Here is a 22,058-nt window from a genome sequence, read left to right as displayed (position 1 = left end):
AATATCCATATCATATAGAGCACAGCATACCAAGCAAAGCCAAACTGAATGAGTTTGGGATGTATTCACATACCCTTACAGTAGTAGTAGTGGTAGCCATCTTTAGTGACTTGTCCACTATTAAATCTTAAATATGTTTGTTTGTCTGGACTTTATTCAGGTTTTCCTGCAGATATATATTTTCGTTGACAGCCAGGTGGTGTATTTATGTGCCTCAATCCAGCTGATGGAAATGGTCCTAATTCACATTTTATTTTTGCAGCATTTGAGACGTTTGTGTAAAATCCACTCGACAGCTGTATGAGCGCACAGCTGCGGAGAGAGGGATGCTGGATCTGTCAGCACAACAACTGCTCCTGCTACATAGGTCTGTTTTAAATAATCATTTTCCGTTTCACACAGACATAGATTCACTCAAACCCACTTCCTCAAACATAAACGCACTACGAATATACGCAGTTGATCGGAAAGCTGCGGGTTGGGGGGACACCGAGAAATGCCACACTGACACCTTTAAATTCACGCTTTAACTCGCCTTTGCACGACAATGCCCTCAAGATAAATGCTCCCAGCATTATAAGAGTGCCACAAGAGGACCGAACAATGAGGACAGAGGCCAGAAAAAGAGGCAATGAGGGAGAAAAAGGAACAAACAGAGCCGTGACAGAGAGAGAAACAGAGAGCGCTTCTTGTTTCTTTGCAGTTATTCACTTCTCTTCTTTGTGAAAGTTGCGCTGTACACAGCTTGGAGCGGCACAGTTTCCTTTAGGCCGTTTTTACCCTTGCAGTGCCTTGTTTTTCCTGCCCCGAGTGCTCAGACAGTCGATTACACCCGGGCCAAGCGATCGTCTGTCATCTGTGCTCTCACCCGTGCATATTTACTCTCATCTTCTCTGCCTTCTTGTCTCGTTCTTTTCCTGTGGCCTCTTCAGGTGCGCGCGGGCTCAGAAACTGTTCACAAAGTGATGAAAGGCAGTTTATCCTGCATCCACGGTGATATCTCAGCCCTCCATGCAGAATGGCCGAACACGTTATCACCTCTGCCCCAGGGAAACCACAGGAGTCAGGACAGACGCCAGTAGCAAATACCACTGCTAGTGTGTGTATGTGTATGTGTGTATGCGCGTCCCAGTGGTAATAATCACCCGGATTAGAGCGGAGCCAAACCCCCGCAGGGTCCCCCAATCTCCCTCCCCCTCTACCAGCCAAGCCCAGCCCAGCCTGCAGCACTGATCCCCCAGTCTGAGCAGCCATGGGAAGCAGAGCAGCCGGCCTGACATCTCCACCACGCCTGGCTGCCAGACAGACAAATTTCCACAATTTCTAATCCCTCTTTGTCCTATTGATCATCCATAGCCAAAATAAAATATTGAACAAGCTCAGACAACACAAAGACACATAACCCATTCAACAAGCGTACCCTTTAACCACAGGGGTGCAGTGAAATGGAAGTTGATACAGCCGTCAATATGTCTGGGTGAGGGATGCAATATGTGGGCAACAACAATGGGGAAGGCGTGGAGAAGAAATGGGTTATAACTTAATAAGATGCGCATTGTGTCTGGGTACCTCGCAGTCAAAGCGAGGGATTATTACTGAGCGGAAATGTTGCCTGGATGTATTACAGCCCTCCTGAAATAAATTCAGCCAAATCTCAGTGTACGATTCAGTGGGAGGGCACCCTGATATTGGCACCGATCAACAATTGTCAGAGATGCTGCTGAGCTCCTGTGGCATTTCGTGACAGTGTAGTGTTGAAATGTCAATCAACATTTGCCTCTCAGCATCTATTCTCGACCTACAGATAGATGACTTTATGAAAATTATATGGTAATGCTGTCCCATGCAGAGAACAACACATCCGTGAAGAAGCTGTGGGGATTTTCATGTGTTTGTTACATTCGTTTATGAGACTATAACACCTTTATATTACCCTCTGTTGTGCTTTATCTTCTCTGGGATCACAATAACAATCCTGCGATTAAAAAAGAAAAAAAAAACCCTGCTCCAGGTGGACTTTTGATATTTTTATGAGGAGAGATAATCTTTAAACCAGTGACTATTATGCCTTTTAAAATGTCTCCAGGGGGATGAGGTAAAATATGTCATGAACAGAAAGAAGCTGCTAAGAACTGAAAGGCAGTTTGACTGAGTGACATAAGTTTATTTATCAACTGTAAGTTTTTACGAGCTTTCAGTGACCTTATTGTACCTCCAATGGAGAAGAGCTCTAAAGTTTCAGACAAACAAAATCCTCCGCAGTTTGGGGGATTAGAACCTAAACCACACTTTGTGTCTTTTCCATAGTCTACAGTAGCCTGACTACACCAAACACCTCCCAGTCTCACCTCAGGGATTTCTGCTTGTTCTCCTTCTTGTTGAGGACCCCTGGCACACAGTTGGTGAGCTCCGTCCAGTCTGCGTGTAAACCGCAGCTCCAGCCGGTGGAGAACCGAGAGAACAGCCAGGTCTCCTTGCGGTTCGGCCGGTAGCAGGTACACTTCTTCTGGCCCGGTCTGCAGTCGCAGGGGACCTCCAGACGGACATTCTGCACCAGGTGCCTACCGAAGGTAGTCCCCCCGGTCTTCTGGATGTGCAAAAACACGATCACGTCCTCCCCTTTAATTTGGAAATCAATCGTCCTCTCCAGGTCCCTAACGGGGAAGTAGTATTTCTTAACGTAGTGGGGGTCCGGAGTGGGGAAGATGTCCCCCTCGTCTTCTTCCGTGAAATAACCGTGCGGGGAGCCGAAATTGATCACCCCGGGGGCCACGTACTGATAGAGAATCAGCATAAAACACACGGATCCGACGACGATCAACAAGAATTTGCTGCTCCTCTCGACCATGATCCTTCCCAGTGCGGTCCCTACAGCACGCTACCATTTCCCAGTCAAGCCGGCAACGGGGAGCAGGGCGCTCGGCTTCTTCATTTTTGCTTTCCCCCCTCCGAGAAGGAATCGTTTTCGGGGCTCAACAGTGGCTAATTCCGCTTCGAGGCGACCGGCGAAGTTGGCTCATGGCTCACCGCGACCGTTCAACACCGTGAAAGACGCATCGTAACTCGCTCGGAGAGCCCCTCGGAGCCGACCCGCTCCAGTTTCACTTTACTTTGGTGTCCAGTCAACACAACAGGCTCACTGCATCACAGTGGAGCTATGTACCCAGGATGCAGCGCGAAACCTACCTTTCAACCTCTCTCACTCCCTCTCTCTTTCTCTGAAAATCTAGTGAAAGGAGAATCGCTTTAATTTGTTGGTTGACATGTAACGACCGCGGCATTTGCCAGCAGCCAATAGACAGCGAGATCGAGCGTTACAGTAACGAGCTGTAGTTAAATACTTTGTATTGGATTATTTTACAAACAGGGGGATTTGAATGAGTCATAGTGGTTATAATGTTGTATTCTGAGTTTATGTTTTCACTTTCAAAATACATTTGCTCTTTTACTTTTACTTTTATTGTTTAAATCCTTCAGTTTTTGCTTTTTCTCATTAATATCAGCGTAGCTTTTAGACTTTTTTTCTCCTTAAATTATTCTAATGTGGAAGCCAAGATTCAAAGGAGTTCTGAGCAGACAGATAACTAAAAGTGAACTAAAAACTGGGTGTGGAAAAAAACATTAACACATAAATGGTAATAAAAATAAAACCTATAGTTTAAAAAAGTAATAGGAATTTCAAAGTAAAAAAAAAAAAAAAAAATATATATATATATATATATATATATATATATATATATATATATATATATATATATATATATATATATATATATATAAAATATTAAGTGAAAATGAAAACATTTCAGACATTTATTTTTATTTTTTTTTACTGAACTGGAACTCAACTCTGGGAATTACTTGGAACTCAACTGATTTGAAAACAGAAACGAAACAGAAATCAATACCAAACTATAAATACCAAATTCTAAAATTAACTGATAGGACACTTTGTGCTGGCAGCACACTTACAGCATGTAGACAACCCATGACTCCATAAACCAACGTAGCAAAATCCATCTGTCAAGTTGTGCTCAGAAAATGTTCCAAACTGACCTTAGTGTGTTTTGTAAGTACATATTATTGTTTCACCAGGGACAACACACATTTATGTACATAAAAATACAAAAGAATAGAAGATGTAATGTAATGTAATGCCAGATTAAAGCAGAACTGCTAATCTACGTCTGTGGTTCCATGCCAGGTCACATGAAAATGTCATAATTAAGAAAGACATTCAACAAAAACTAACACAATAAAACACCATACAGAAAATGTCCTACCTCACCAGGACTGAGTTTTAGTTTTGTTTCAGAAAAAGGACTTCAAATAAAAATAAAAGAATTTTTATTTTAAACCTTTTTATACACACTCATCACAAATGGTAAATTTTTAGTAACTGCAGAGTGGTTTCGAGATCTCTGGAGTTGAATTAGTCTGTACAGTACCTGTGATGAGCCTATGAATGCTGCAGTCTCAGGGGCTTTGGGGACCCGGCTCCTGTGGGTCTGTGTGGCATTTACTCTGCAGTAATTTGATTATTCACAGATCTGTTTGCTAATACCTTCCCCTAACAGAAAACAAAAGCCGGAGTGGATGGTCCTTAAACGGCCCCTGCATTTTTTATTAGTTTCAAAAGATCTGGCAAAAAGACGATGATTTTCTGAAAATATAGCCTTTTGTATGTTTTTGTAAGGACACTACTTCTTAAATTTTTAAAGCTATTTTCTCAAAAACACATTACTTATAAATCCACATTTTTATAGGCACATGTTTTATTTAAAATCTTCTAACTTCCTTTTGTTGTTGTTATTTTTTTTTCTCTGTTTTCATCTTTAGATTGGGGTAACCCAATATTGTGTTATTTTTCCTCTTGCTCAATAAATTAAGAATTTATATAAATATATTTAAAATAGCCTCGAAATCTCCATCACAAAGACACACTTCACACAGCCAGAAAAGCAGCATTAGGTACAAGTTTCTGTTGAGCAAAGCTCCCCTAGCTCATTTACTAGAAAGCACCGAATATCCGGCAACCATGAGATCAACCTTCCCCCTGTGCTTCACGTTGCTTCTCGCGTTGCTCCCGCTGGTGGTCAGTAAAGAGTCCTCCTGCTCGCTTTTCTTCGAGACAGCCTTCCAACTTGTCAGGCATATTTACGCGATTCCTCGGGGCGATTAATGTCGAACATGTTTTGACTGATCACATGTGCGAGTGGAAGAAAGAGGCATGTTTTAACAGCCAGGTGCTGCTTCATCACAGCTGACGGTGTGTTTTCTTTGCCCTCCCTGTGGTTTAGCTCGCAGGTTCTCACACATTTGTTATTGCAGATGTTTATTGTGGTAATGTGACAGAGCGAAATGAATGTGCCTCTAATCTCACCAAACTACCCGCCCTGATTCCCACATGTCTCTTAAATGAGGCTTAATCAGGAAGATCGGCCTCATCAGCAGACTGGGGTTGTGAAAACAGCAGTTTGTTGGCTGTGGGTAGTAAGCAAGTAAGGTATGAGGGTATGCTTTCACTTAGAGAGGTTTCGGTTGATGTTGAGTTACGCGTTGAGTCAGGCTGTAATTGGCCTCGTGGTTCTCCATGATTTGATTATGGAGAACCACTTATATAAATATTCTTTCATTTTTAGCTACTTTAAATCTACCCCCCCCCCCCCCCCCCCCACACACACACACACACACATAAAAGCTTTAATCGTTAAATATTCTTGGGTTTTATTTACCGTTATTGACAACACGGTTCCCTCAGATTAATGAAAAAAAATGCACAAAACAGACCGTGATTGGTATTAACACGTCTTACACTTATAGTTCAAATCCCTTGAACATGTTGAAACATGGGCAGTTTTTATGACTCTCTTTTTTTCTCACATTCAGTTAATTGGTAACACATAAACGAAATACATCAAAACCGAATGACTCTCAGATTTAAGTTAGGCAGATCAGAAGCACAGCCAGCAACAATTATAGCTTATTTTACTGCAGGGAAGCTCAGGTCAGGTGCACTGGCTGCTTGTCAGCAATGTCACAGGGAACTGCAGATGCAATCAATATCGCAGGGTTTTGTGGTTTGGTTGAAAACAGGCAATGTATATGAGGCGCTGTGGATTTTGTGCAACAAGTGTGCAAAACTCGCCACATTGGGAATCAGCAACTTTGTTTAAGCCCTGAAGATCTCAGATCAGCTATCTTGGATGTGTCGCTTCAATGTTCACAAACAGCCTCAGCCAAACCACAAAACCCAAGCAACTCTTACATTACCTAATCTTGTTTTTTTTCCCTTCAGCTTTTCTTAGAAAACAAAAAGATATTAAAAAGGCTTAAAAATCTAACACGCCTTAAGCTGCAGGAACCCCAAAGAGATATTAACAGATTGGTTTTGATACAGATTCTCTCCACGTGTTATTCCAGAGGTTACATAGTCCATTTTAGACCTTCAGAGTGCAACTGCACTAATGTGTTATAATTGATCTGGCATGAGTAGAATGATGAAACGATTGATTCCTAATAAAGCTATGTGTTAGTCACAAACCCTTAACAATATTGTCCCTTATTAGAGTGTAGTTATTTGCTGTGTGAGCTATCTCAATAAAGGGACACCACTGCTAACAGACTCCAAACCACAAATGCCTTTGTTTGCCTGAGGAAAATCTGGCTCACATCTGAAAGTTGTCTGTGCAAATTTGTGGTTTAAAGTCTGCGTCCAGGCATTCCTCTTGTTATTGGCAGCGCTTTACAGGAGCCTTTCACCTTCTTGCCTTGTGCATGTAATTATACGCCTTCCTTTACAGCTTGTAAGCATTTTCTTTTAGATGTTTTCTATTATCATAATGGCATTTAATGATGCCAGTTTGGGCTTTAGAAACATAAAGAAGACATTATAAACCAAACAAAGCAAACATTTCGACTTATCAACTTCACTCAGCAAATAATGAAATAGCAGGAATTTGAACTGCTGATTATTTGGTCGATAAAACATCTAATGAAAATGTTTAAATAAGACAAAGAATGGCAGCAAATGCTACTTTGGGAAAGCTGCAAGAAAGCCATCATATGGAAAGGGCTGCAGACAAAACTGCCAGCAAAAAGAGTGACTGTGCCACGTCTATCACTGAAATAAACTGTAGAGAGACATTGACCTTTACCTGAAGAGTAAATTATGATCAAGACGTGAAATATGGGGGGAAAAACAAATCACAGATAGATGTGCACTTGGACGCATGTTCCTGAGAGATGCTGTACATGTGTTAGTGTCACATTGTCCATGTTAATCAAATATTAAAGCCTGAAATTTTTAATTAAAGTGGTCCTACTGCTCATTTTCTTATTTATAAGACAAACTTGAATGTCATAATAATATTATTATTAATGTTGTCAGGGTATGTGCAAGTAATCCTTGTCTTCAGACTGCTCCAAATACTTTTTCTTGGATCTCTAGGATGTCAGTGAGTATGGAAATCCCTAATATGGTCATCTCAGGCACGCAGCTCTGGCTATGAGCTCATAAGCTCCACCCAACTGCTGTTCAAACCATCTGTTTATGAAAGGCAGCCAATCATAGCGAAGTTGGCTTAAAGGGAGCCAACGAAACCCAGTATATGAAAGCAAAGCTACTCCAGTACAGTCCAAGAATATCAAGTTGGAAAAAAACAGGAAAAGTCTGCTGTAAAATAAAGTTGCAAGAAATATGTTTATTTATTTTTTTATTTTCTTCTTTCATCCCCATCTGGTCATATGCAGCACAAAACTCTTCTGTCATCCCGTACACATCCCTGACATCTCCCCTGAGCCTTGTGGAAGCCACATGTGCCTCTTCACAACTTCACCAAACTCCTGAATCTGCAGGCACATCACGTGAGTTCACTACGCCCGCTGCATGATAAGCACTCCTGCTTGGCTCCGTCTTGGACTGTTTGCACCTTGACAAGCAAAGGCATTTTTTCCTGAGATTATCCCAGCATGTCTGGATCTGAGTGTGTGAGGGTGAGCCAGCACGAGCGAGCCAGTCTCCCGTCTTGAATAATTCAGCCCGCTTATTTACATGTGCTTTACTTACAGTGAAGCAGCATCCGCCTGTCACACCGCTGTTAAACACACTCGTGATTATGAGTTCTGCCTCGCCCCTGGCATTACCCAGTTGTATTAAATACTGGGAGAGTCTATATATGTGTGTCAGGCTGAGAGAGAGAGTGCAAGTGAGCATATTAATACTGTGTGTTTGGCAGTGTTAACTTGTGTGTGTGTTCTGCTCCCGCCATGCACAGTGCCATTACGAGCAGCGTTACTTAAAGAAGATGGATGTCACTGAGTGTGTTGCCCTCTGGCTTGGGTATAGAGATATGACAGTCTGTTTATCATGAGAACCAGTTTATTGTTGCCTTTGCATAATGTTGCTGTTTAGATGGATATTTCCATGCTGTTTCCAGAGGCTTTGACTTGTGGATTATGTCCCGCTTCAGTGTCCATGCACACATCGAGTCTCTCTATTTCTCTTGTACAAATGCATTATATTAATGTGTCTAAGCCATAATGTATAGATGAGATTTATTTTGTGATAATGAAGTGAGAGCTACGTATTTTACAGGGTGGCTACAGATCCTTAAAAAGCATGAACTCTCTTAAACGCATAATTTTAAAAAGCGTTAAAAGCATGAAATTGTTTCCAATTGTCTTAATTGTTTTGTACACAATGTTGCTTTTAGATACTTAAACCTTGTTTTTTTGTGTGTGCAAGTAGTTATTGTTTAGTTAGCCCAAGAATACCACTAGTGGAAGCCTTGACGTAATGATGAAGTTAAAGGCTCTGCTAGCCGGCCTGCTAGTTAGATCCAGTAATGAGGAGACGTGAGCTTAATGCTAAATGTCTTGATTGGAATAAATGTTATTTCAATAAGGAGAGGTCATTAGAAGGAACTGAACGTGATTTATTGATATACAGAATTCAATTTAGCTACTTGGCAATTAGACTCCGATGGCCCATTGCAGCAGAACGGAATCCCAGTGGTGATAGGATTTAGGGCAGGACCCCCCCCCCCAGAGTCTAGGCGCTGGTGGCAGTGAAGATAAAGAGGGGGAGGAGGTGCGTTCCATGAAGGCGTCTGCAACGGAGAATGACAGATGAGCAGTGAGATTTAAAGTACGCAGAGTGATTAACTTAAAGAAGGCAGGCAGAAAGATGATTGGACTAGAGCAGGGATGTCAAACTCATTTTACATTGTGGGCCACATGCAGCCCACTTTGACTTTAAGTGGGCCAGGCCAGTGAAACTCCCCGATCTGTCAGGATAAAGATGTTAAACTACACATTGAATCCCTGAGCTATATTCATACAAAAAACAGGGGTGCATTTTTTTGTTTTACTGTGGAACCAATATATTAAAATAATTCTATTTATCTATACAGAGTTGTGTTTTCTTGCTTTTGTAACATGTGGTCTAATAAATGTGTTTAGCAATATACATATGTTACATATGTGCAGGCATACTTGCGTACAAGCAACAATTTTAATACTAGCCCAAACTTTTTGGTGCAGACATTTAAAATGAACCATAGAAGAAGGCAGTTTGTTCCACATTTTTTGGGTGCTACAACCTCAAAAGCCTGGATTTTGATATAGCACCATGGAGTAGTTAAAATGCCCTGATCAGTTCATTGGTGATCCATTGCTGGAATAAGGTCTTAGCACATCTGCTGTACATTTTTTAAATGAGTTCTAAATATCACTGGACGCTGCTGAAGGAAAGCAAGAATGATGATGTGCGACTTAGTTTCGTTAACATTATAGTTGTCCTGCTCTGGAGAAACATGAAAAGGGAATTTGTAGATGGAGGGAAAAGTGTGTAGTTAAAGTTGCAGTTTATTAGGAAAATACAAGCCTGGGTGACTTTAGAGATGTAAGATTTGAAATTTGAATGCTGGTCACATGTTACCAAGATTCTCAATGAATCATAAGATGTTGCCGGGAAGTCGGCCAGTCAATAAATATTTAGACAGTATTCTTAAAAGTCATCCAAATACTTTCATTTTACAGTATTTTATATTCAGAACCAACATCAGCATGTATATCTGCATAGAATATATTATCTAGGTTATGCTACGATCACAATAAGAAAAACAATGATGCTTTTGAAACTGTGACTTCGAAGAGAGGAAGCAGGTCTGCCAGCGCTTGGAGTCAGCTGTGATTTTCAAAGTATTTTTGACATGTCAAAAAAGTAATTCTGTGATTGAATGGGGTCAAGTTGGCAATTCCATGCAATATACTTGTGATAATACACAAATTACAGCAATTGAATGGTTAAAAATTGCAAATTAGTTGCCTTCTGTTGCAAATATGTTGACGTACAAAGGAAATTCTACGTATGTATAAATTCACATTAAACAGAAATTTGCATTAACTCCAGTCCAGAATTGACTCTGCCTCCACAAACAGTGAGATAGCTGCTGCACGATAGCGATTTCACATCAAAGTGACATTTTCACTCAGCAACCTTGGTTTTATGCAAGAATACAACCAGTAGGCAACCAATTGAGTTGAATCCACAGATGAATTACGCTCATTGGTGAAGACTGACTTAAATTGCCAACACTTTGCAAAAAGTCTGTCTGTGTTTATTAATTAGATGGCAGTCATTTGCAACCCTTTGCCAATCTGTCCGAGAGTGACTGCAGTCAGTCTGAGTCAGACTGACTATTTGAAGATAGGCTGCTTCAGACCAGGTGACCCTTCAAAGTGGTTGGCTGCCTGCTTAATGTCTGGGAGACCAATTGGTCATCACATCTACTTGCAACTGATTCCCAGATGTGAAAAAAATGTAACTACAGCAAAACCACCGATTTTTCTTACTTTCAAGAAGGTTGCTGTCTTATTTTTACTCTACTGAGACTGAGTCATTGAATTCAATCCAATCTTATTTATATAAATCACAACAACAGTTGCTTCAAGGAGCTTTATATTGTAAGGTCTTTACCTTACAATATAAAGCTCCTTGAAGCAACTGTTGTATATAATACTTCTTATAATACTTCTTTAAAGTATTATAGGGTCTTTACTAGAGATGGACCGATCCGATATTACGTATCGGTATCGGTCCGATACTGACCTAAATTACTGGATCGGATATCGGAGAAAAATAAAAAATGTAATCCGATCCATTAAATATCACGAAAGCACCTCACAAAACTTGCAACACGCGTAACTCACCTCAGAACGTTAGCACGTCGGAGCAGTATGCATCACGTGATAGAGCGGCTGTGGCATTTGTGACCTGTCGGTGGTCTGGATAGCATGTGGAGCTTCGCTAGCAACCCGGCATTTCATCTCCGACAAAGTTATCCCCGAGAGAAGTAAAGCAAGTGTGTAAGTCCATCTCTGAATGTTTGTAAAGCATTCCTGCGTTAAGCTTAACAAGCGACTGCCTCTTCTTGCTGCTACTTCAATCATGAAACTGCTTAATGATCAGCTGATCGGCTTTTCTGTCGCGACTCCGTCTCTCTGGTTTGTTTTTGGCCCACTTTGCACCAGAAAGAGGAAACCAGCGGCTGAACAACAGCAGCGCTTGATAAGCTGTTGTTAGAATTTATTTAATATTACTTTCTACTCGAGGATCTTTTGTAGCTGACGGCTGGTAACTGTGCAGGGGCGGATCTAGCAAAGTTTAGCCAGGGGGGCCGATAGGGCATTAACAGGGAAAAGAGGGCACAAAGACATACTTTTCTTTCTTATTCTCATTTAAAATGTCTAGCTTTTAATAAATAATTATCTGACACCCAAAGTTTTAATTTGATGTAAAATGAATAGAAGTCAATTACTGTATATAGTGACTATTAAGTCTAATATATATACCCTAGTAAGCTATAGTACTTTTTACTTTGGGAAGGTACCATCTGTGCAGTCTGCAATTTTGTTGAAGAAAGATGTTGAATCTATTTAATATTTCTTGAAAAATAATTGATTTCTGTGCATTTTTTTTCCACACTGCATCAAATTAAGGTTGATTACGTCGATTAAGCATCATGAGGTGGAGCGTGAGGGGTGGTTCCCTATTTTTTATTTATTTATTTTTGTTGTTGCTGGGAGTTGGAACCCTATTAGTTAGGTTGCTTAATATTTACGCTAAGTACTCTTTAAAATACCAGAATAGGGAGGATGGTGTAGGTTTAAGTTTATTAGATTGATCAGTATTGCTGAACTATGAAATTTTTTTTTTTTTGCATACAGGTATAACAGAATAGCTTTAGTGTAGTTGTTGTTTTAAACTTGAGTATGAACTTATACAAAATGCAGCAAGATATTTAAAAAAAAACAGTTTTGTTGATTAAAAAACACTATATCGGATTCATATCAGTATCGACAGATATCCAAATTTATGATATCGGAATCGGTATCGGACATAAAAAAAGTGGTATCGTGCCATCTCTAGTCTTTACCCTATAATACTTTAAAGAAAACCCCAACAATCAGTTAACTTCCTATGAGCAAGCACTTGGCGACAATGGGAAGCAAAAACTTCCTTTTAACAGGAAGAAACTTCCAATAAACATTCTTATATCTGTAAACTATGAGAAACAAATATGAGAAATGCATGAAAATAAAAGCATATAAATATTTACATGTGCAGAAGAGACATTAAACACCCTCAGTTATTGTTGGTTCTCTTGCTGACACAAGCTAAAGAGGGTTCATTCACGGTGCTTACATATCTGTCATTTCCTGATTTTTAAGATTTTTTCCCTGCAAACAAACAAGCACACACATCATATTCACACACCCTCCTTCTGTTTGTACGTGCCCCCCCCTTTTTTTGTTTTTTACTCAGCCAGCGGCCAGGACCGAATACCACTGTGTGCAAAGAACATGAAAACAAGAGCAGGAAGGTATTAAAAGCACGCACGCAGAAAATGACACAAACGCACACACCAAACTCTCTTTTTTTTTTTTGTTGTCATGAACGCAATCACGCATTTGTTTGCTCTCCCTTATAAATACACAGGCCGAAGATAAATAAAAAAAACATTTTTTCATCAAGAAGCCCAGAAATGAATTATTCCATGAACTTTCAGAGTGTTTCAGACACAAATATTTTCTTTGGATGTGCCTAAGGGGAAGTGCACACTGTCGAAAGAAAACAAAACTGGGCGCCATGTAGTTCCTACATTCCACAGTCTGTTTGAGTGTGTGTTTGAGGAGGGCACACAGGAGGTTTGATGCATGCGCGTGTGTGTTAGACATAAGTGCATGTACGTTAGCCATACAGACGTGCAAATATGCTGCAGCGTATGCACATGTTTTTTTAAACAAGCGAGTATACATTTGTGGGAATGTGTATGTTGTATGATGTTAATGAGCCATTCTAACTGTGTTCCCTTGAGCTCCCCCCGGATAAAGATATGAACTCCTCCAAAGAAAAAAAGCTGGTTGGGTTGAAATGTCTACTATATTTGTTCTATATGACTGTGATCATTAATACTAGTGTGTGTATCAAGAGGGGCTCTGTTCTCTGTGAGGGTAGCAACACAAGACTCATTCTTAATGTACTGTATGTGGTAGCTCTGCCCCGGTGAGTATGCCTGACTTTATCTTCTGTCAGTATTCCTGCAAAATGATGCATCAGGACATGTGCGGCGTGTTTATATTTATCATGGCTTATGGGCTGCTTTCATGTGCTGCTTTGTGCCCCTATGCGTAATCATTGTGTGTGTGGATTTGGTGTCAGATCAGCGATTCTCAACGACCGGCTGGAGTGCACCACCTCCTGACAGTGCATTTGCTTCAGCGGCCTTTCTTTCATCTCATCAACATGATTTTTCCACACAGTGACAATTATGTTGTGATAAATTAGATATAGAACTAGAAATACGCCTGCATTTCTCATGCAGCATAGGCTTGCTAAATCTTTTTACTTTTCCTTGTATTAAAGTAAGTAAAGTATACAATGCTTAAGAAATGTATTAGAGCAAAAAACAAGGAAGCACAAATATAACAAAAAAGAAAACTTAACGAAATTTGCATTTTTATAATCCGTTTTTATAATCAAATTCCGACTTCTCCGAGAAGTCGGAATTTGATCAAGCATAAACTTCAATCACTAAAATAAAATGTTCAGGAATGCAAGTAAATAGCTGTAATTTAATATCTTACTCAAAAAATAATATTTTTTCTGCTTTTCAAAATAAAATTGTAAATTTGAAAATTCATGGATAACAACAAAAATTATATTTTAAAAATGTTTTAATAAAAAGATATATATATGTAATGTAATATTGATTACACATATTGGTGGATTAAACATTCTCACTCAGAGAACGTAAACCTTCGCCGAGGCAGCTCGCTCTTTGGGTGACATTTACTGTAAAGGGAATAGTATTGTATTTTGCATATATTCATTTTGTTTCTTTCTTGTTTTTGAACATACTTTAAGAAGTTTTCAAACTAAAGGCATTAGAATTTCATGCACAGTGTCACGATCTGTGGGAGAGACCGTGTGGAGGGTGTTTGGAGGACCCAGGTGTGGACGGAATTAACTCCAAGCAAATATCGAGCCTTTTATTGTGGCTGGTGATCATGAACAAAAACGAGAGCAAGAGCAGAACAGGAGTAACAACTAAACAGGAACCTAAACTGGGAAGAAACTATTAAAACTATTAAAACTGAGATAACTACGATAACTCTGAAGACTATGACGATGAAGACTATGAAAAACATGGAGTGAAGTAACACAGACGACGGAACGCTAAACACAGGAAGACGGAGGACTTAAATAGACACATGAGGTGATCAGGGGAATTGGAGACACATGAGGAAACAGCCGACTAGAACGAACACATGATGCACAGAAAAACGTAAACCTGAACGCAACGACATGGAAACCGGACTTTCAAAGTAAACAGGAAAACATGACGAGAAGCACACATGACACGAACTTGACAACATCAACCATGCAGACCTGAAACATGACAGAATAAGACTGTCACGGTTCTGGGTCCGTTGGACCCAGTATTTTGAGTTTATTATGTTTTGGTTCACTTTTGCATCATGGATTATTCTTTGTTTCTCTGGTATTTTGTGTTTCAGTTATCTTGGTGTTTTGGATTGTTTCTCATTCTCTTGTTGTGATGTTTATTATTATTATTATTATTATTATTATCATTATTAGAGTTTCATGTTTCTATTATCCATGTTTTAGGAATGGTGGTTTCATGTATAGTTCAGTTCCATGTTTCATTTTCTGTCTCTGTGTTGAGTCCATGTCTCTGAGTTGTGATTCATGTTTCCTGTTTTATTGTGAAAGACTTTGTCTTATGTTAGTGTGTGCAGCTTTGTTCCCCATGTCTCGTTAGCCCTGATCTCTCCCAGCTGTGTCTCCCTTCTGTGGCCCATTTCCTCATTACTACCCTGTGTATTTAAGCCCTGTGTTTTCCCATGCCCAGTGTCGCGTCGTACCCTCAGATTATGCCTGTGTGTAGTGATGGTGAGATGAAGCCTCATGATGAACTGAAGCTTTCCATCCAATTGGTCGACTCATGGTTCGAAGCATTGTGATGATTCATTTGCTCTACTGCGCCATCAAGTGGACAATTCAAGTGAAGCGGGCTCTTTGATTATAATGATGTGTAAACCTTATGTACATCTGGATAATGACACAAACTAGTGTTTGGTGCTTCACTTTTTAATAAACTAAAAGACAGAAATCAGATTATAGGATGTGTAGTGTTGTTTATTTATATTTTGGTGTTTATCATTTGTGATATTTATTACTGTGTGCATACTTTATTAGGAGAGACAAAATAAAATAAAAAAACATCTCTTCCTTGCTGGTTCCATCGAAGAAGAAATGCACAAGTAACTATGTAGCACGTACGTAATCCAATTCCACAACACGGTGTGATGGGGAATCAGCTGTTTTCCTGCCCATGTTATTTCGAATCTGGCGCGAACCGATGAACCAGTCTCTGAATCAGTCACGTGGTACGGACTGCCCGCGAGGCCTCGAACGTCACTGCATACGTAATCAAAGCAAGCCTCGATACGCGCTTCAGAAAAACGCCCCCGCGATTACCCGACGCACGATTCGAAGCTTCGACACACAGGACACATCACTACCTGTGTGTTTTTGGTTTTGGTGTTCAGTCCTCATTTCATGTTTTGTTTTCTGGCCAGCAATAAAGCTGAGGTTTTTGAGTTGCATTCCGTTTTCCGAGTCCTGCATTTGGATCCTCCTCTCTGCCTGCCCGCACACAGAGCCCTGACAGAACGACGCGACCAGTATGGATCCAGCGGACTCACTTTTCACCTCTAAGGGAGAGAATCTCGCGCACCTATGGGATTACTGTCGGAGGATAATCCACGCTGCGAGGCATATGGAGGTAGTGTTTTTTGATAATTTCTTGTCGTCTACTGCCTCCACCGTCAGTTTTCTGCACATAAACGGACTTAAGCAAATGATAACAGCTCTAAGAGCGAGGCTAGCCTTTGAACTGTTTGGCATGGGCGGCCCAGGGAAAGAAGATTCAGCCGTTCTCCTGGAGGCCCTCGCCACTTGGTACTCTCAGCGTCAGCAGCATTTTTTGCCACGGTTTATCACCAAATCATTTGATCCGTCCCTGAGGAAGAAATGCAACCCTCGCCATCATCATCCAACCACACTTCCATTCTCACCTGTAGTAGGGACTGGTGCAGTTTTCATTTCCACACCTTCAGCTCAGTTTTCCGATCAGCAGCCACCTTCAGCTCAGTTTTCCGATCAGCAGCCACCTTCAGCTCAGTTTTCCGATCAGCAGCCACCTTCAGCTCAGTTTCCAGTGTCACCTGGTCAGCAGCCGTCTGTAGCACAGTTTCCAGTGTCACCTGGTCAGCAGCCGTCTGTAGCACAGTTTCCAGTGTCACCTGGTCAGCAGCCGTCTGTAGCACACTTTCCAGTGTCACCTGGTCAGCAGCCGTCTGTAGCACAGTCACCAACTCCACCACCACCACTATCACCTCAAGTTCAGTTATCCATGGCTCAGTCGCTACCTCAATCAGACTTTTTGCAGACTTTATTACAGTCCATGGCCCAGTCAGTAGCGCAGCTAGTGCAGGAATCGTTAGCTTTGTCTTCTGCTAAATCAGCCTCTCATCTCCACCCTCAGTCAGGGGTCCCTATTGCCTCTGGCCCTGCATCTACTCCAGCTGGAGGGCCCGAGGAGCCCGTCCAGCCTCAAGTTTCGTCAGCTGGGGGTTCGGGAGAACCCAGCCAGCCTCAAGTTTCGTCAGCTGGGGGTTCGGGAGAACCCAGCCAGCCTCAAGTTTCGTCAGCTGGGGGTTCGGGAGAACCCAGCCAGCCTCATGTTTCGTCAGCTGGGGGTTCGGGAGAACCCAGCCAGCCTCATGTTTCGTCAGCTGGGGGTTCGGGAGAACCCAGCCAGCCTCATGTTTCGTCTGCTGGGGGTTCGGGAGAACCCAGCCAGCCTCATGTTTCGTCTGCTGGGGGTTCGGGAGAACCCAGCCAGCCTCATGTTTCGTCTGCTGGGGGTTCGGGAGAACCCAGCCAGCCTCAGGTTTCGTCTGCTGGGGGTTCGGGAGAACCCAGCCAGCCTCAGGTTTCGTCTGCTGGGGGTTCGGGAGAACCCAGCCAGCCTCAGGTTTCGTCTCCTGTGGGGCCCGTGGAGCCCGTCCAGCTTCAAGCCACGTCTGCTGGAGGGGCCCGTCCAGCTTCAAGCCACGTCTGCTGGGGGGCCCGAGGAGCCCGTCCAGCCTCAAGCCACGTCTGCTGGAGGGCCCGAGGAGCCCACCCAGCACCACGCCTCGTTAGCTGAGGGTCCTGGAGGACCCAGCCAGCATATCCTCACATCTGCTGGCGGTCCGGGGAAGTTTGTTCAGCTACCATCTGCTGAATCATCCCCTGTGACTCCTACACCGTTGCCTGCATCCACATCACCGCCTGCAGCATTCACGCCACCGCCTACAGCATTCACATCATCACCATTCGCATCACCATTCGCATCACCGCCTGCAGCGTCGCTGCCGTCAGGTCCCGCTGCCGTCAGGTTCCGCAGCCGTCCCGCTGCCGTCAGGTTCCGCAGCCGTCCCGCTGCAGTCATCCACGCCTGGTCCGGCCTCCGTGTCTTCATCCACGCCTGGTCCGGCCTCCGTGTCTTCATCCACGCCCTCGTCTGGTCCGGCCTCCGCTTCGGCTTCAGCTCCGCCCACGCCGTCGCCTGGTCCGGCCTCCGCTTCGGCTTCAGCTCCGCCCACGCCGTCGCCTGGTCCGGCCTCCGCTTCGGCTTCGTCTGGTCCTGCGGTTGCCACACCGCCGTCAGAGCCAGCTCGACCTGTTCCGCCTAGCCTCTGCCGGCCATTTTCCAGGCCTATAAGGTGGCATCATGGCCTTCGGGGACGGCCTCCGGAAAAGGTTTGTCGCCGCTGCTGGCATCGCGGCTGCCCTCCGGACCTGCTCAGTGGCCGCCACTGCCTTCCAAGTGGTCGGCCTCCGGAACTGTTCGCCCGTCGCCGCCGTTGCCGTGTGCACGGTCGGCCTCCGGAACTGTTCGCCCGTCGCCGCCGTTGCCGTGTGCACGGTCGCCCTCCGGAACTGTACGCCCGTCGCCGCCGTTGCCGTGTGCACGGTCGGCCCCCTGAACTCGTCGTGGACTCTAGAGCTCCTTGTTTTTTGTTTGGTCTCTGTCCCTCCGTCCTGGACCCCCTCCGCCCGCCCTGGCCTGGTGCTTTGTGCTTTTTTTGTTTGGGGCTGTCGGGAGCCAGCCCTTTGAGGGGGGGTACTGTCACGGTTCTGGGTCCGTTGGACCCAGTATTTTGAGTTTATTATGTTTTGGTTCACTTTTGCATCATGGATTATTCTTTGTTTCTCTGGTATTTTGTGTTTCAGTTATCTTGGTGTTTTGGATTGTTTCTCATTCTCTTGTTGTGATGTTTATTATTATTATTATTATTATTATCATCATTATTATTATTATTATCATTATTAGAGTTTTATGTTTCTATTATCCATGTTTTAGGAATGGTGGTTTCATGTATAGTTCAGTTCCATGTTTCATTTTCTGTCTCTGTGTTGAGTCCATGTCTCTGAGTTGTGATTCATGTTTCCTGTTTTATTGTGAAAGACTTTGTCTTATGTTAGTGTGTGCAGCTTTGTTCCCCATGTCTCGTTAGCCCTGATCTCTCCCAGCTGTGTCTCCCTTCTGTGGCCCATTTCCTCATTACTACCCTGTGTATTTAAGCCCTGTGTTTTCCCATGCCCAGTGTCGCGTCGTACCCTCAGATTATGCCTGTGTGTTTTTGGTTTCGGTGTTCAGTCCTCACTTCATGTTTTGTTTTCTGGCCAGCAATAAAGCTGAGGTTTTTGAGTTGCATTCCGTTTTCCGAGTCCTGCATTTGGATCCTCCTCTCTGCCTGCCCGCACACAGAGCCCTGACAAAGACACACGCAACAACAAGGGGATATTTAACTCAGGGATGATGACACAAGGGGAACCTGATAACCCATGAACTAAAACCGTAAACTAGGCATGAATTTAACTAGATAACTGAAAAGAAACTGGAATACAGATGAAAAAACAAAATAACATGGAACTCAGAAACACTGGGTGGCCTGACCCAGGACCATGACACACAGCTTGAAAGAAACTAAATTTTATGAAAGGCTGGCATTATTTGACCTTGTAGAGGTCAGAGGTCAAAAGTAACATGGTACTTAGCGTCCCCATAAACCATTCCCTATATGCCTTTATGTTGTCAATACAAGCAATGGCAGTAAGATAATTGTAAATAGCTCAATATAACATTATTATCACTTTGACCTTCAGATCAATCTATTGACTTTGAAGGTCAAAGGTCAAATGTGTCATGATATTTACGGTACTTTCTACATGTTGACAACACACACAACACTTGTAAGAATCACAGTTTCTAAGTTATAAGACTTTTTGTAAATTTGAATAAATCATTCGGTTGAACTCAGTGGATGTATACCAAATTTTAACAGACTGTAAACATGACCCGACTCTACACTGCTACAAAGTTTTATCAGAATTCATTCAACACTTTTTCAGCTTTCGTGCTTACAGGCAGAACGACACGCAATCACATGCTACCACAAACATATCCTCCTCGGTAGAGATAATTATTTTAATAATTACCAATACTGGCACAAACCTTGCATTGGGCGGTGGCCTAATAAAGTTATTAAACACTGTATATGACACCTAGGAAATTACACCCCAGGAAATATTACACTAATTAACCTTAATTGTAAAGCACACAAATTATTTACTGACAAGGCGCAGCTGTGGCAAGTTAATTTCAATAAGGCAGTAATAAATCAGTAAGTCAAAAACAAGACTGCAATGCAAGAAAGTTAAACAGGCAAAAACAGTATACTTTAGTAAAAATATTACTGTAATATAATATATATATATTTCTAACAGAAGACATGCACAATCACAGTGGTAAAATAGCAGCCCAACTGACTGTCTGACTGCAACTGTCACTGCAAACTAAAGTAGTGTCCATTATACTCATGCAATTAAGTACAGGCACTGGGGCACAAGTGTGGGAAGGGGACCTCAACAAATGTCCCCAGGCTCCCAACAAGAGTTTCCTCTCCTTACTAAAAAGAAAAAAACAAAACAAAAAAGGTCGAATTAAAGAAAAGACCTAAAGAAGCCAGCAGCAAGGGAGATCTATAAAAAGGAGAAAACATGTTATCTGAGGTCCACCCTACTGGAATCCCAAACTACAACCTTGATGCTGTGACCCTACTCATAACCAGTAGGCACTGGACAACCAAAAACAGTCAACAAGAGAAAGAAATCTGGTCCACCAACACCAGGATCAGATCATAAAAAAGAAGGAGCCGCTCACATTTAGGCTGAACACATGAAATCCATTTTCCACCCCTGCTGTCTGCAACTAAGATGAAACCCGAAAAGCCAGGAGAGACTGAACAATGAGCTGCAGGTCCCCTTTATAATCAAGCTTTAATTGGAGGGTCAGGGTAGGAGTTGGGGTTAATGCTACATTGACAAGCACTAATCAGGAGAGGGCTACTTTGCAGGATCATCCCTGGATTTTAAGAACAGATGTATCACTTCAGTATCTGATTTGGCACTACAGGAAAAGACAGAGGATCATGAAACTCATCAGGATTCATCATGTGGTAAGCGTGAGATTGCAAATGTTGGTATCTATCCGATACCAAGTAAATACAGGCCCAGTATTGCAGATACCGACACTGATACCAGTATGGATACTTTTAACCTAAATTTTTCATTGTGCATGTTTGAGGTACATTTTTTGATTTCTCCTCCAAGAACTACTGAAGATAGAAGATACAAAGTATTTATCTTATCACTCTATTATCAATTTTATACCAAACCCAGTGTTGGCATTGATACTATCGATATTTGGATCGATTTGCCCATCTCTGCTGTCAACCATAAATATGTATACAGTTTTCACGGCACTCGCTCAGCCGTTGGTGGACAACTTGTCACACTTGCAAGCATGGCCATTACATTATTATTTTGACCCTAAATTCTTCTTTTAAAACTTTTTTGCTACTGCAAATCAGAAGCAGTTAAATCTGAACCTTTAGTAGACGGAGCTGCAGTGTGTTATTGTGCAACTGAAGGTTGATTTTTTATTTTTCACTCAAACACAACACAATTATTACCAGTTCAAGTAGACAGCGATCTCCCCCTTCTCACCAAAAATGTCAACACGGTTCAAACAAAGTCAGATCACCGATTCAGCCGCCGAACCCTCTCACTGCTAAACTTTCAGTATTGAATGTGTTTTCCTAACTTCCCAAAACTGTCATTTTGATACTAACACACCGTGCAAGGTGATGTATGTGTGACAGTAAGATTCAAACCTTTCTCACAAAGTCTTTTGTATTGATTATTGTGTGTATAGAGATTTTGGATCTTCATACAAAAGATTATTGCAATCTCCTTTAGAACAGACCTCCAAAACACTGCAGGCTTAATCTTCTGCAAGCTCAAACATTTTTTCGTGACAAGCTGACCCTTGAACCTTTTTGCACGAGGACAT

At 42.2% G+C, this 22,058-nt stretch overlaps 1 protein-coding gene across 1 annotated transcript in view; it reads right to left on the bottom strand.

Annotated features, from left to right (window-relative positions):
• The window catches only part of hs6st1a (heparan sulfate 6-O-sulfotransferase 1a), a 59,270-nt gene extending 56,067 nt beyond the window's left edge, over positions 1-3,203 (bottom strand). Inside the window, exon 1 of the mRNA XM_026152644.1 lies at positions 2,349-3,203. Within this exon, the coding sequence (XP_026008429.1) occupies positions 2,349-2,848 (500 nt within the window). The 5' untranslated portion in view covers positions 2,849-3,203. The remainder of the gene's footprint in view (positions 1-2,348) is intronic.
• Positions 3,204-22,058: the final 18,855 nt, after the last annotated feature.

This window comes from Astatotilapia calliptera, chromosome 19, assembly GCF_900246225.1.
Source record: "Astatotilapia calliptera chromosome 19, fAstCal1.2, whole genome shotgun sequence".
Classification (NCBI taxonomy): Eukaryota; Metazoa; Chordata; class Actinopteri; order Cichliformes; family Cichlidae; genus Astatotilapia; species Astatotilapia calliptera.
This window is presented reverse-complemented; position numbering and strand designations above follow the sequence as displayed.